General features: G+C 45.1%; 1 protein-coding gene across 5 annotated transcripts in view; it reads left to right on the forward strand.

Annotated features, from left to right (window-relative positions):
• The window catches only part of SEC22C (SEC22 homolog C, vesicle trafficking protein), a 59,723-nt gene extending 49,077 nt beyond the window's left edge, over positions 1 to 10,646 (forward strand). For 2 of the 5 annotated variants that reach the window (XM_025374893.1, XM_025374892.1), the window contains exons 5-7: positions 906 to 1,024; positions 2,596 to 2,661; positions 9,957 to 10,646. In XM_025374893.1, coding sequence (XP_025230678.1) covers positions 906 to 1,024; positions 2,596 to 2,661; positions 9,957 to 9,998 — 227 coding nt within the window. In that variant the 3' untranslated portion in view covers positions 9,999 to 10,646. Of the gene's footprint in view, positions 1 to 905; positions 1,025 to 2,595; positions 2,662 to 5,172 lie in introns of all 5 variants that reach the window. The other 3 variants (XM_025374890.1, XM_025374889.1, XM_025374894.1) reach the window with 2 other exon arrangements.
• The last annotated feature ends 5,456 nt before the right edge of the window (positions 10,647 to 16,102 follow it).

A 16,102-nucleotide genomic window follows, 5' to 3' on the forward strand; every position in this document is an offset into this window, starting at 1 on the left:
AGAACCAAGGCTTTATTTGTAATTGGTTGTCAAATGTTTAAAGCATTTCTATCATATGCCTCAACATTCAACTTGTCCTCTTTCTCTGACAATAATAATATGCGATGTCATGTGCGTTTCTAGAGCAATTCACAGCAAATGCAATTTTTAAATCCTAAAATAACTGGAAAGAGGGAAACAGTAATTATTCAGGTTACCAGCCTCCCAGGTAGCTGAGACTACAGGTATGCGTCACCATGCCTGGATAATTTTTTGTATTTTTTTTTTTTTTGTAGAGACAGGGTCTCACTATGTTGCCCAGGCTGGTTTTGAACTACTGGGCTCAAGTGATCTGTCGCCTGCCTCAGCCTCCCAGAGTGCTGGCATTACAGGTGTGTGCCACCATGCCTGGCCCAGAAATTGTGTTAGGATTTTTCAACCTAATCCCTATTGACATTTTTGCATCAGATAATTCTTTATTATGGAGGCTGTCCTGTGCATTCACTGTAGGATGTTTAGAAGCATTCCTGGCCTGTATCCACTAGATGCCAGTAGCAGCCTGTTTCTAGTTGTGACAACCAGAAATGACTCCAGACGTTGCCAGATATCCACCGGGGGGCAGATTGCCCCTGGTTGAGAACTACTGCTTTAGATAGAACGGAAATTAAGCACTTAAAAAACCTGTACTTGCCTGGAAAAGAGCCTTTTTCTGGAAGAAACTTTACTCAAATACCCACATCCATTCTGTCCATCATTTCTTGCCTTTTTTCCCTCTAACTTCGGCTGCTTTTACAATTAATATGTTTGTAATTCTGTGTTTAACATAGTGAACCTATCATTAGTGTAGGTCTAGTTAATGTCTTTGTTTATTTTTCTTTCATATAGAAATTACTTTCACTAAACACTTGTTTTTTTTCATTGTGAAGCTCCTAATTTCCGAATGGAACCAGTGACAGCCCTGGGTATCCTCTCCCTCATTCTCAACATCATGTGTGCTGCCCTGAATCTCATTCGTGGAGTTCACCTTGCAGAACATTCTTTACAGGTAACTTTTTTTTTTAACAGTTTAAATTGAAGGACATATGATAGAAGAAAGTGATAGGTATACATTTTATCTATAAAATTGAGGTTTTATAATTTTTCAAAACTAATACAAATTTTATTCTAAATTTTATTCTTTGTAGTAAGTTGAATGAATATGAAAGTTGCTCTTTTATGTTTATTGTCCTAAGAGACCAGAGGGGCCTGCCAAGATACTGGTAAGAAATGGAGAATTTGCTACAAGGACATTAGACCACCCTGTGACTCTTGGGACCCCAGGAGTCACTCTAGGGACTGGATTATTTACCCAGGACAAAAGTTTCATTCTCTGATTTTAAGGTTCAGGCTCTTTTTACCCCGAGAAAAGGTTGTCCTGTAATCTGATTTATATAATGCAGATGCCACCTTCCTTTTGTCTTTATCGAAGAATTATATATCACTAGGAAGTTCCTACACTGGTCTGCTCATTTCAAAGGAACTTACTATTTCAGTGCTTTTTAAAAATAGTTTTAAAATTTTGAAGTATTTTAAGAAGTATTTTAAGAAGGTATAGTCCGGGTGTGGTGGCTCACACCCGTAATCCCAGCACTTCTGGGAGGTGGAGGTGGGTGGATCACTTGAGGTCAGGAGTTTGAGACCAGCCTGGTCAATATGGTAAAACCCTATCTCTACTGAAAATACAAAATTACCTGGGCGTGTTGGTGCATGCCTGTAATCCCATCTACTCAGGAGGCTGAGGTGGGAGAGTCGCTTGAAACCAGGAGGCAGAGGTTGCAGTGAGCCAAAATTGCGCCACTGCACTCTAGCCTGGGTGACAAAAGTGAAACTCCATCTCAAAAAAAAAAAGAGAAGTTATAGAACTCTTATTAGCATCAACAAATAGATATTACTTTTAAAGATAGAGTCACCATACTCACACCCATGAATATAGTGCGTAAAGTCTGACGCATGACTGATGTTGAACCTCAGGAGACTGATGTAGACTGACCTCTTTGGAGAATGGCAGCAGGCCTATGTTATGAGTGGTAACTGGCTGTTACCACATCCTGTCTTTGATCAATGTGTGTTATGGTTTCTACTCTTATTGTTTATGATTGCTCTTAGCCAGATACTTACCAACTGTCTGCTTGTTTGTATACATTAGAATAAGTACCTGGCCAGCAAGATGGTTAAGACATAGTCCCTGCCTTGGGGGCTCTCATGGCCCAAAACCGTGTGTGATGGCAACCCTAAGGAGGCGGCAGTGCCTGGAGATGGGAGGAATTAGAGAAAGCTAGGGCTTAACAGATGCTTAGGTTTCTGAGAGGTGGAGGGATTGGCGGCTCATTCCAGGTTGAAGACTTAGCACAATCACATGGGGACAGGAGGCACATGCTGTGACCAGGCTGTTGAAAACAGTCGTATGCTAACCCTGATCTGGTGCATAAACAGGAACTTGTGTCTCACCCAGCCAGGGATTTTGTACTGTCAACCATACCAGACTGAAGGCAGAGTAAAGTGCTTTATGGTGCTGTGTTTCCTTTCTTCTAAATATCCCTTTCCTTGTGTTCCTTGTGTTCCTTGTATTTGTTTTAGGTTGCCCATGAGGAAATTGGAAATGTTCTGGCTTTTCTTGTTCCTTTTGTAGCCTGCATTTTCCAGGTGGGTGAAATGATATTTTGGTGAGTGGATTAAATTCATGACCTTATTTTGTTCTTCTGTTCATCTATCAGCAAGTTTCTAGATGTGATTTTTGTTCCACCAAGGTCATGGTTCAAATCATGGACAATACCAAGCCCTTAGTGGAGGACCTTAGGCCCATTCTGCCCAGTCCTCTCATTTTACAGAGGAAGAACTTTGTGCTCAGAAAGGGAAAGCCCCTTGTTCAAGGCCAAGGGGCTATTGACAGCAACAGAACAGAAACCAACAGTTTGGATTTGACTTCCCAGAAGGGAGGGATGAGATTACGTGGGGATTGGATTAGGCCTGACTAGTGGGTGGCAAGATATTGCCTTATTGCCTTGTGCTTATTATTAGGACAGTCCAAGCACAGGAATGTCCTTCTATAAAACTAGCATCTGTTTACTTGTAGTTTTTAATATATAGGACTAGGCCAGGCATGGTAGCTCACACCTGTAATCCCAGTACTTTTCAAGGCCAAGGTGGGAGGATGGCTTTAGGCCTGAAGTTTAAGACCAGCCATGGCAACACAGCAAGACCCCATCGCTGAACTTTTTTGTTTGTTTGTTTGTTTTTGAGACAGAGTCTTGCACTGTCACCCAGGCTGGAGTGCAGTGGCACAATCTTGGCTCACTGCAAGCTCTGCCTCCCAGGTTCATGCCATTCTCCTGCCTCAGCCTCCTGAGTAGCTGGGACTATATAGGTGCCCACCACCACGCCCGGCTAATTTTTATTGTACTTTTAGTAGAGACAGGGTTTCACTGTGTTAGCCAGGATGGTCTTGATCTCCTGACCATGTGATCTGCCTGCCTCGGCCTCACAAAGTGCTGGGGTTACAGGTGTGAGCCACCGCGCCTGGCCTCCGCAAAAATTTTTAAAAATATATATATACATATATAGGACTAGGTCAAAGAACTGCTGTTTTTTGTTGTTGTTATTGTTTTAATAGTAATACCTTCTGACTCAAACCTGTTCTTTAGCAACTGAAGCAAACATTAGAAAATTAACTAGAGGGTTTTGATTAGTTATTTTCAAATAAGCTGTGTACTAAGGGGTGGCATAAAGAGGCGCTTTTGAGTCCCTCATAGGCAGAGTTAATTCTAGTGAAAGCCTGGCTCTAATTCTCCTTCCTTGTCCTCCATATGGACTAGGATTTTAGCACTCTCTCTGAATACATATTTTTTTTTTCCCTTTTTTTTAAAATTAAAATTTCTGTTCTTAGGACATTTTCCTTCTCTTCCACATGCATTCTAGAATGGTTTATTCTTAAGAATTACCCAGGTCAGGTGCAGTGACTCATGCCTGTAATCCTAGCACTTTGGGAGGCCAAGATATGTGGATCACTTGAGGCCAGGAGTTTAAGACCAGCCTGGGGAACATGGTGAAACCCCATCTCTATTATAATAAAAATACAAAAATCAGCCAAGTGTGGTGGTGCATACCTGTAGTCCCAGCTACTTGGGAGGCTGAGGCATTAGAATTGCTTGAACCCTGGAGGTGGAGGTTGCAGTGACTGAGATCATGCGACTGCATTCCAGCCGGGGCAACAGAGAAAAACATTGCCCAGAAATGCAAAAAAGAAAAAGCATTACCTGATGGCGCAAAAAGAAATTTTCAACCCATGAAAATGCACTCAGTTTTTAGAAAACAAGTCTCCAAGACCTTGGACATAGCCAGTGGCAGTTTCCTAGAGCTATGTTTTAGGACTGCAGGGATTGTACAGTTCCACCCCATTCCTTCAACTGTGTTCCTAGTTGGATAGCTCACTCCCTCCCTCTGTAGGTTGAACCTTTGTTGTATTGATCCATGTTCAGTGATGTCCTTTTTTAAAAACAAAACAAAACAAAAAACAAGAAAGCATTGAACCAAAATGCTGTTTCTACCTTTTGCAGAACAAGAATAGCCCCTTTTATGTGTGATAGTCATACACAAAATGCCAGTCACTCTCCCTGCTGTGAGACCTTTCCCCGACTCAGAGATGCTTTGGAAGACATGATAAGGAGGGTGCCCAAGGGAAGAGTGGTACTCAATGTAGTCATGGCTCAGGAGAAACCAAAATAGTAAAAGCATGGCTTCCTCTCACCAGCTTGCTTGCCTGTCATGGCTCCCTGAAGGAAAACTTCACTGGGAGACCAGTCAGTCACGTTAGGGTCCCCTGGTCTGGCTGTCTGCAGCTTACCTGGGGCTCTTCTTTCTCTACTGCCAACAGTCTGGGCATTTCTGTCTATTTCTTGAACTTCTCTCAGATGTGCCATGCACTAATTCTTCCTGTGACATCTATTTCACTTTCCTTTAATCTTCCAAATCCTCACTTTTATCCAATAATTAACAGCAGCCTAACCATCGGTTCCCACTTTACTGTAATGAATTCAGTTTAATCAGCTAATGTGAGGGAAATGACACTCTTCATGGAAGCTGTGGGAGGTGAATTTTGCATATGATCTAGTAGCCATTTTATCTCTGATTGGAATTCCTCTTCTGGTCTCATTTCAGTGTTATTTGTACCTGTTCTACAGTCCAGCCAGGACTTTGAAGGTGGTGCTGATGCTGCTCTTTATTTGCCTGGGCAACATGTACCTGCACGGGCTGAGGAACCTCTGGCAAATCCTTTTCCACATAGGAGTGGCTTTTCTGTCTTCATATCAGATACTAACAAGGCAGCTTCAGGAGAAGCAGTCTGACTATGGAGTATGAGGATGACACTGTGATGAATGGATTCTTTGATTTTCTTTTGAGGATCAGTCTATGTTTCTCTTTCTGCTTCTCTACTTTACACTCCAGTTTCCATCCTTTTCAGCCAACTGGCCTGAAAAACCAGGAATTGGGGATGTTAAACAGTTGCAGTGGAAGTCATGAAGTTGCTTGATACCCACCCTTGGTTCTGTGCCGAGCATGACTGCAGGATCTCCAGTTCAGCACGTTTACTTAGGACAGCTGGATCTGGGGGCTCATCCAGAAAGAGCTTTATTGGGAGAGAGAAAGGAAATATGTTGGTCTTTTAAGTTCAATGATATAGTAAACCACTTGATTCAATAACACTGGTTTTAGTAATTGGCAGTTGTCTCCAAGGAACCACTTTAAAATCCAGATCAGCTTTCAGTCTAAATATAACTTGGTTCGTTTTTTGTTTTTTTTTTTTTTCCAGTGGGTCAGTACAGGATGAATTAAAAACCTAAAAATATGGTTCTTAAATATAAGCTAGATAAATTTTGTTTACATTTTTTCAATATCTTAGGTTCGAAATACCTTTGGAATATTTAAATATATTTTGGATATAAATTGGACTTCATTTAGGGTGAGGGCAGACTTAAGCTGAGAAAATGGTTAAGAAATCTGAGTTAATTTATATGTAACCTTTTATGGTGGTGGCACTGTGTGGGTACAGAAAATTTTTATTTATTTGCAGGGTATATCTGAATATTTTAAAAATTAATTGAATAACTGGTACTACTAGATGATAAGTTTATCAGCATGAGCAGAAATGAGAATTTCAGGATTACTTACAATTGACCACAACCTGGAGTAGGTAAATGAACATGGATTCAGTGGCACCTTACAGATCCGCTTGGGAGAGGCTGCGGTCATCAGCCTTTTCAGTAGAGCTGAGTGCCTGTTGTTTTAATGATGATGACTACTGTGTACCTGTTTGCAGAGCGCCTCCGAAATTAATTCCTCCTCTGTACCTTTCCCAGTCATCTTAATTAGCTTGAGGGCCTAATTTTTTATGAACAAGAGTTAAGTAGCTGTTAACTTTTTAAAGCTTGATAGAGATATAATTAACACATACTCTGGAAAGTTACTGTCTTTCATTGTCAAAAAATTGCTTGATCACAGTTTTCCAGAATATGGTTCTGGATAAGATCCCTTAGGTCTCCCAAAATTTCAGGCTGACTTGTTTAGTACCACTCAGGAGGCCATTTTGGGAGTTTGTTCTTTGGATTGTTCTTGGTAGAAGTCTGGAATCTGAATAGTTCAACCACAGTTGCATGGAATGCTTTGAGTGTTCAACTGCATTATGTGGTCTTGATAAATTTTTAAAAATCCTATTTTGATAGTTTTTAAAAGTGGAAAACCATTACAAGAGTTGAGTAGATAGGGAATGTAAGAATGTAGTTTTAGAAAATTATATTTGGTTATCATTGGTATTATATTGTTACTGAGCTACCTTGTTATCATTTTAAGAAAGATAAGTTTATATACTGGGAACTATGTTGGGAAAATGTTGCCATAGTAACTCTATTTTTTATAATAGAATTTTCTATTTTTGACCAAACATAAAATATTTGGATATGGCCCAGGCATGATGGCTCACACCTGTATTCGCAGCACTTTGGAAAGCCAAAGCAGGAGAATCGATTGAGGCCAGTAGTTTGAGACCAGCCTGGACAACATAGTAAGACTCCTCTCTACAAAAAAAAAAAAAAAAAAATTGCCAGATGTGATGGCACATGCCTGTAATCCCAGCAGTTTGGGAGGCTGAGGCAGGAGGATCCCTTGAGTCCAGGAGTTTGAGGCTTCAATGAGCTATAATCACACCACTGCACCCCAGCCTGCATGACAGAGTGAAACCCTGTCTCTAAAAAATCTGAATATGAAAATTATATTGGCAACATACTCAGACATAAACTCCAGAGTTGTCTCTCCACTGATTTCACATCTGCATAATTTTCTGCATACCCAGCAGGTGAATTTTCAGTTTTTCTGGGAGACAATTTTGAAGAGATGGTGAAATAGAATGGGAAGTTAAGGAGGGGAGGTAAATTGTTTTAAATGAGAAGAACAAAAACGTTTTAAAAGTCAATAAGAACACTTTGGGAGGCCGAGGCAGGCGGATCACAAGGTCAAGAGATCGAGACCATCCTGGCCAACATGGTGAAACCCCAGTCTCTACTAAAAATACAAAAATCAGCTGGGCACGGTGATGTGCACCTGTAGCCCCAGCTACTCAGGAGGCTGAGGCAGGAGAATCTCTTGAACCCAGGAGGTGGAGGTTGCAGTGAGCCAAGATCGAGCCACTGCACTCCAGCCTGGCGACAAAGCAAGACTCCGTCTCAAAAAAAAAAAGTCGGTGAGAACAGCTTAAAAATGGACTATTTTCTTTTTAAGCCTGTGTGGCATTGGGTTGCTGTGTAGACCTGTACCCGGGGTGCTTTGGGCATCTCAGCCTATGATCCATATTCAGTAGGCAGTAAAGAAACGGTCCTTGAAGATGAGTCCTTCCTGGTAATGCTTCCTGACCACCAAAGCACTACCGAAGATGTTACCCACCAGGTTGAATGTGTGGATATCAGTTAACATCCACATGGGGTGAGGTTGACTTTTGCAAACAAAAGGGAAAAGATGCAGTAGAAAAACAGTACAAGTAGTGACCACAAAAACATTGTTTGGCTGAAGTCCAGCTAGCTAAAAGAATCCTCAGCTCACTGAAGGAAGAGACTGATAATAGGAAAGAAGTTCTGGTGATTTCATCCAAGGGAAATCCCCAGGCTTAGGTTTGACTTGGTTTAGGGTTGGAGGTTTATAGCCTTTTGTGTGATCCTTGATACCAGCAAACTGGTTCCAAATACCAGGAGTTATCCTCACTCCACCATGGACTCACTGTTGTTGTAGCACTTTTGTTTTCCCAGTAGTTAAATGCTACCTGTGCAGCTGATCTTACTGGGCTAGATCTGGGAATAGATGAAATAATGTTGAAAACAAAACTTTAGAGGTGCCTTCTGGTATCAGATGCTGCAAGGCCTTGAGCATCAGAGTGTATTAAGTCCCATCTACTGTATCAGGGCCAGAGTGTGGCTCAGTGCTCTTAGGAAGGGTTTCTTAACCAAGGGGCCAGAGCCCAAAAGGTTTCCCCTTCCCTAATATCCTAATGAAGGAAACATGTAAATCTGTTTTCCCCTGTTAGGCTAGCCTTATTGTGATGAGGACTGTACCTGGCTTTCCTTTTCCTGGGTGGAGACAGCTGGGGCATATTCAGGTGGCATTCCCTCTCAGTACCAGAGGTCCCACTGCCTGCAGCTGGAGGCATGTGACCATAAGCTCCTGGTTTTGCTTTTTGGGCTTGCATCCCTCTTTTCTGTGAACTTGAGAATGCTGGAATTAAAACATGTAAGCATTTTGATTAAATGAGCTTGAGCTCCTCTGTTCTTTTCTGGGTGCTCTTGTTCTCCAACTCTCCTGCCTCTTTCTACCTCTGCCCTATACACTCCAGCTCTGGAGACAGAGGCTGAAACGAGTCTCTGGAGGGATGAGAAAACCACCTTTAATTGTAACGAATGGGGTGGGTAGACGAGCTTCAGAGTGGGAGCAGATTGCACTGAGGTTCAACTCTCCCACCCATGCCTGGGAGTCAAGTCTTGGAGAGGAGTAACACTCTTGGTGGTCAGCACAGCTCAGAGTCAAAAGACAACAGCCAGCAGGCCAGCAGCAAGGCTGGCTGTGTGAGGCACAGGAAGCAGGGCATAGATAGGGAGCAGAGCTAGGGGTTCTCTCTTTGCTGGAAGATAGCAGCTGCCCCTTGGCATATGGGGGTTGCACACTGCACCTTGCAGCCAGGGCTGCCATTTGCTGTTCTGTGAAGGAGTTGGCCACTCATCGTAACATGCAGGACAATGGCCTTCTGAGAACCTACTGCTTGCTTGCACAGTGCAGCACAAGTGAGGACAGACACGGGTGGGAGCATTTGTGGTGATCAGATGTGCCTGGCAAGCCCCTGTTCAGACATTGCTCACATTCCAAATGGTTTTGTGTAGAATGTTGCACAAGTCTGGGGATGCTCTACCTGTGCACTGTGAGTGTTAATGATGGTGGAGAAAGTGAGTGTAGTTGTGCCCTTGAGAGATAAGGTGAGGGAAAGAGTGCACCAGTTAGCTAACCAGCTTGCTAGGCTCTTCACTGAGTCCTGTGTCACAGTGCACAAATCATTGCCCATCAGGCCTCGGTTTCCTGATCTGGTAAATGGTGATAACATCAGTCTTCTCCCCCAGGGTGCTGTTATGAGGGTCAAAAGTGGTAGTGGAGGGGAATACTGGGTGAATCCATCATGTGTGGGAGGAGAAAGGCTTTACATTCACCTGGTACATGAAGGTTTTTCTGCTTCAGGCAGCACAGCACAGCCATTTCTTCTGGCCTTTACAAAAAGGCATTTTGTTATACTACAGTGTAAACAACCTCAATTTTTCACTCCAAAAGGTAGCAGCCCCTTTTCTTCCCACCCTGGACCTGCCTTTCACCCCCTGGGCACAGAGCGCATGGTACCATTGGTGTTTGGTTTATTCCAGGATCCAGGGAGCTGGTTCTGCTGGTTGGACCAAACCTCATGAGCCAGCCACCTCTGACCCAAATGAGGAGAGCTCTGATTCTCCCATCTGGGAGCAGTGATGTCAAACTTCTGTTGCTGGGGAAATCTCATCAGCAGGGAACCTGTGGAAAAGGGCTTGTCAGTAAAATCTGGGAATGGCTGGATATGGAAACATCTGCCCATGTGTGCTGATGGCAGAGCTGTTGCCCACAAGCGCCTTTTGTTTAGGGTAAAATTAACAAACCCGTTCTGTTCCTCCGACCCATGCTTGGTACATATAACCTTCTTTAACCCTTACATTTATATGATTCTGGGGTTGCTTCAGAAGTATTGTTTCATGAATCATTCATATGATTTGATCCCCCAGGATTCTATTTTGTTTAATGGGCTTTTCTATTAAGAGCATAAAATACTAGGCTGATTTAGTCAGGGCAAAACCATTTACATATTCATTTTAAATACTTGCTGTTCATGTTACACAAGCTTCTTATGGTTTTCTTGTAACAATAAATATTTTGAGTAAATAATGGGTACGTTTTAACAAACTCATAGTAGTACAACCTAAACTTGTATGAAAGTATGTAAAAATGTTGTATAGCCATTTATATCCTATGTGTACATAAATGAGGTGGCTTCAGAAATGGCAGAATAAATCTAAAGTGTTTATTAACATGTGTCTTTGCACTTGTGTGAAAAATTCTGAGTTATGGATCCTTTCCTAGACAGTGTGATGTGGGCCTGACGTAATGGGAGGGGGTTGCTGAGAGAAGTGAAAGTCAGGTCCTCTTGTCCAGTGAGGCCTAGACAGGGCCAAGGGCTCAAATAGTCTTTAGCACTAATTCCCAACCAAAATAGCAGTCACAACAATGCCCTGGGGGCTGGGAGGCCTCCCCACTTTGCAGGCTCTGCCCTTGTCCTGCTGTGTGCAGCAGGCACTTTCCCTGCTCTGTGTTTTGGGCTCTTGTCTACTGTGAAGGTGAAGTTTCATCTCCCAGGACCAGCCTGACCACCGAATGGCCACCAGGGGGCACAGCTGCTGGCCACCTCCTCAGGTTTCCAGACAAGGGAAGGTGGCCTTTTGCAAAGGCCGTTCCTATAGCAGCTAATAAAATTCCCAGAAAGGAAGCAAATGCACTATCCTCTCCTGACCATCCTCTAGACACACTGGGGAATTCACTCTCCAAGAGTCTCTGCACCATCTGTCCTGAGTCAGAATCTTTTGGAGGAAGGCAGTGACTGCCAAAATAAACATCTGAGTTATTGGGTGCTGGGATTTGGAAGTTGGTAGTTTTCAGACACCATCTGCTTCAACCACGTTTTTGCTCAGGTTGCGAAGCTGAGGCTTGTTCTAGGGAGCCAGTGACAGTAAAGTTCGGAGCTCTGTTTCCACTGAGCAGGAAACAAGTGTCTGTCCCCCACTTGGCAGTACCCACAAAGAATAGAAGGAGATTCTGGCCCATGAAAGTGTTCCTTCTATGCCAGGAGGGCTGGATGAGAAGTTCTGGCTGGTGAGTTGCCTTCTTTTTTCTTGGGGCCTACCCCTTGAAGGGTGCCAGGTAGCAGAAGTGCTACCTGACAGCTGCCAAGCATCTTTGGGCAGTGCTGGTAGAGGAGAGTCTCTAAGGAGCCCACTTGGCTCTGCTGAGTCAGCACAAAGATGTTGCTGGGATCAAATGTGGTCGGCAAATTCTGTGGAATACATTGAAGAACTTGAAGATTATCTTTGTGGCTTGTGGCGGAAAAGGACTTCTTAAGTCAAATGTGGACAGCAAAATCTATGGAATACGTTGGAGAACTTGAAGATTATCTTTGTGGCTTGTGGTGGAAAAGGACTGCCTTAAGGCAAAAATGATTGATGAATTTGACTATACACAAATAAGGATTTCATGGGCAAAGTTAAAAGAATGGGAGGAGATATTTATGATGCCAGAAACCACTAAGGGATTAATAACACAGAAGAAATTCCTGTAAATCAGTAAGAAAGAGCAATCCCAATAGAAAATGTGCAGACAATTAACAGAAGATAAAACCTAAAAAGCTAATAAACATATGAAGAGATTTTAAATCATTAATACACATTGAAACAATAATAAGACATCACCTCACACCTATGAGTTTGGCAAATCTTGCAGAGCTGGATGGCATCAAGTGCAGGAGGGAGTATGGAGACGTAGGACTTCGTGTGAGGTGGCAGTGAGTAGAGAGGCACGGCTGATCTGCAGAGCCATGCCACTGTTAACAGCTGAATTCTGTTCCCCTGAAATTCACATGTTGAAGTCCCAACCCATGAGAAAATAAATGTTTGCTTAAACCACCCGGACTGTGGTACTTTGTTAGGGCAGCCTTAACAAACTAATACAGCCTACTTACCCAAGTTAAGAGTGCACACCTTGTGAAGTGGAAATTTGACTTCTGGTTATTTGTCCCAGGAAAATTCTTATACAGATCCTTAAGGAGACACATTCATTGAAGACTTACTGGTGTTGGTGGAAAGCAATCTATGTATCCATCATGGAAAGAAAGTGTGCAGGCATACCACGGAGCATCACGATGCAGGCAGATGTACCAGATTTAGATGCAACGTCACATGGATGAATCCTGAAAACTTAGAGCTGAGTGAAAAATGACTGTTATATAAGAAATATATGCATACAAGATGATAAAATATTTTGTGAGGATACATGCAAAAAGATACGTGTTAAATACACTTGAATGGCTTCTTACAAGAGACCAGGAGCTTGGGAGTTAGGTATAGGGATAATAAGGAATTGTTTTAAAAAGAGGGTTGCTTGAGTCAGCAGTCAGTTCTGAGAGCTCTGGGAGAATGGGGTGGGCCTGCATGCCCCCTGGGAGATCTTGTCCTGGCCGTGCCCAGCCCTGCAGTTGACATGACGAGGTTGAGAAGGCTGACCTTTGGGGACTCTAAAGCCCCATATGCTGCCAGAGTGTTTGAGCCTCCAGGGCTGCAGTGTTGGGGGATGGGGGCAGGGAAACTGAAGCCTGGGGTTATATTGGTCCGGAGGGCTCTGGAAGCCGTGAGGAGCTTGGAGCAGAGAGGAGAGACTCCAGAGGGGAAAGTGGGCAGGGGGAGCTGGCTCTGACCGCCAAGCCACTAGGGACTCTCCTCCCCATATTTGAGCCGTCTGACCAGCAGTTTCCTGGCCAAGACTTTCCCATATGAGGCACTCAGCTGAAGGGCTCTCATGAGGACAAGGAACACAGCTGCAGGGGGACAGAGGTGCCCTCAAGGCAATTTCTTCCTCCTACCCCAGAAATAGCGTGTTCTGGCCACAGAGCCCAGAGTGTGGGCCTGGGGAAGTGAAGCCAGAGGCGGGTGGGGGTGGGAGGAATAAAGGTGACCAGGACCACCACTGCCCTGGGGTTATTCCGGGCGCATTTCCTGAGGCCCCAGGGATCAGAGCAAGGGCCGGGGCATGGAACACAGGGCCAGCATTGGAACGAACTTTCTCACAGAGCTGTCCAGCAGGAGCTGGAGAGGCAACGAGCTCTCCACTGTGAGGTGTGCGGCAGAAATGAGATGTGTCTGATGGAACCTTGGAACATGCTGTCCCCATCTCACAGACATCATCTCATCCAGAATGCTGGCGTCCGAGGGGACATTTGCCTATCTCTCGGAGTGCCTCCTGTTGTGTCCATCCCACAGGGCGAGTCAGACGCCAGTTGCAGGAAACAGCCTGTGCCAGCTCCCGTTTGAAGAGTAAATATTAGTCTTTTCAAGAGCTGCTTGTTCTGTGTCACTTGGCACCGAGGACATTGAACTGGGGGCGGGGTGGGGGGGATCTCCACATCCAGATGGAGTCTGTGGGCCTGGGTCACTGCTGCAATGAGGGACGTAAGAAACAAGCCTCACCATGTCCAACCAGGCATCCTCTACTTACTGCTTGGCCAGCCCTTGAGCCCCTGCCTAGGGGAGTTCAGACCCTGCTGAGGCCCCAGGCCGCCTGGCTCTCCTCAGCTACTGTCCAGGCTGCTTCTGCAGAGGCAGGGAACTGGATGTTTCGACCTGGACTGCAAGATCTCCGAGCCCCAGCTCTGATGCATATGGTTTAAATTCCTCTGATCATCAGGGAGGGGAATGGCCTGCTCTTGCTCCACTGTAAGCCTCTCTGGCCACCTCAACTAACAGAGCACCCCCTCACTCTAACCCTCATCCTGCCTTCTTTTTCTGTAACTTTTCTCATTTGCTATCTGTCTCCACCATTAGACGGTCAGTTCCATGAGGGCAAGGGCTCTGCCATGTTCACCACTGCATCCTTGGTGTCTAGAACTGTGCGCACAGTAATTATTTGCTGAATGAAAATATGATGGTAATATTTTGAAAACATTAAACAGATACCATTCTCATTACCTGGCCCCTGAGATTATATCCCTCTGAAGCCCTCCACCATTATGACCTGGGGAAAGGTGGATGAGGGGTATATCATCTCTGCAAGGAGGAAGTGAGAATGGAAGGAAGGGAGGAAAGCCCCCCTGGTCTCATTACCTAGGAAATATTGAGGGGACACATTGTAACCTGAAAACAGAGGGTGTGTGTGTCCCACTCTGTGTTAGGAAGTCAGTCCTCCAAGCAACCTGTACTCCTTAAGTGGCCCTCCTAGATAAAATGGTGGAGCTACAGATTTAATGCCAAGTAGATCTGAGTGAACACCACCAAGCTACCCTCAGCTCCCAGAGGCCTGGAAGGGACCCAGAAGTTACTGCACGCTCCCTGGGGCATGAGGAAGCTGGAGGAGTTGGAACTGGTGGGTCTGTCATGGTGCTACCATGGTGAATGGTGAAGTGAGTCTGCCACAGAGGCCATGGAGCGGGGAAGCTCACATCCAAGGCTGGATGATGGCATGGCTGAGCCTGGAGGGGTGTGAGGGGCCAGAGTGAGCCTTAGTGGGGCTAAGTCAGCTGGAGTAGACCCTGGGGCTGCAGCCAAGAGAGCAGCTATGAGTACCCCAGCCAAAGACCTTAGCAGCAGGGCCAGTGAGTGTCCACGCAGACCTTAGTGCACAAGGACCTTTGCATGGGGCTCCTCTTCTCTGCCCCAGGAGGCCACCTGTGTTGGGTCCTCTGCTTCATTCCCTATTGGCCACCTTGGCCAGCTTCCTGGCGGAGGCGGGGGATCTGACAGCTCCTCACCCCATCTCTACCACATAGCTGGCCCTTTCTGCCCCGGATCTCCTCTGATTATGTGATGGGATGCCTGCAGGAACCTGCTTCTTGTTCATGCCTGTCAAGCCTGGAAGAGTGAGGGATTGACATGGGCAAACCTTGAGCAACAGATACTGGGAGCCAGGGGTTGATGCTTTCCTTCTCTGTCCCTCAGGAGGACAATTTTGGGCATGTTCTGCCAGCCTTGCAGAGGGTCCCAGTGAATTGAGTCCTGTTGCCCCAGCAGTGGCCAGCGCTCACCTTTTTCATGAGACAGGGTCTTGGTCTGTCACCAGACTGGGGTGTGGTGGCATCATCATGGTTCCCCACAGCCTCAACTTCCTGGGCTCAAGTGTTCCTCTCACTTCAGCCTCCCAAGTAGCTAGGACTACAGGCGTGCACCACCACACCTGGCTAATTTTTTATTTTTTAATGTTTTTGCAGAGATGGGGTCTCACCGTGTTGCCCAGGCTGGTAACTCGTCTTTATATTGGCTTTCCTCATTTCCCCGTTTCACTCTTCTGTTTCCTGGTCACAGGCCCTTGTCTCAGGCTCTGCTTTCTGGGGACTTGGGCTACAATGCCACCTGAGCTGCTGTGCTAGAAATTATCTATGGCACTCAGCCTCTTCTCTAGCCCCTTCCATGTCCCCCTGCTTTGTTGGGGTTGGAAGGCTCAAGGCTCCCTTTCCAGAATTCCCTCACTGCTAGGAATTTGATGCAACTTAGGCTCTGCCAGAGGGAAGCACCACCAAGACAGTTGGGAAGCAGAGAGAAGTAAAGGCCATGTTTCCTGCAGTGTGGTGGTTGATGGGTGGGATATGGCAGACCTGAGTTTTCTACAGCAACAGGGCACTATGTTCCTTCTGCTTTCTTGTCACTAGCTTTAATGGATGTGCAACTGAGATATTGGCAGTAATGTTCGGCAAGGCGGCAGCTGCAATGGTGTGACCATGGAGAGATGTGCA

This window comes from Theropithecus gelada, chromosome 2 (assembly GCF_003255815.1).
Source record: "Theropithecus gelada isolate Dixy chromosome 2, Tgel_1.0, whole genome shotgun sequence".
Taxonomy (NCBI): domain Eukaryota; kingdom Metazoa; phylum Chordata; class Mammalia; order Primates; family Cercopithecidae; genus Theropithecus; species Theropithecus gelada.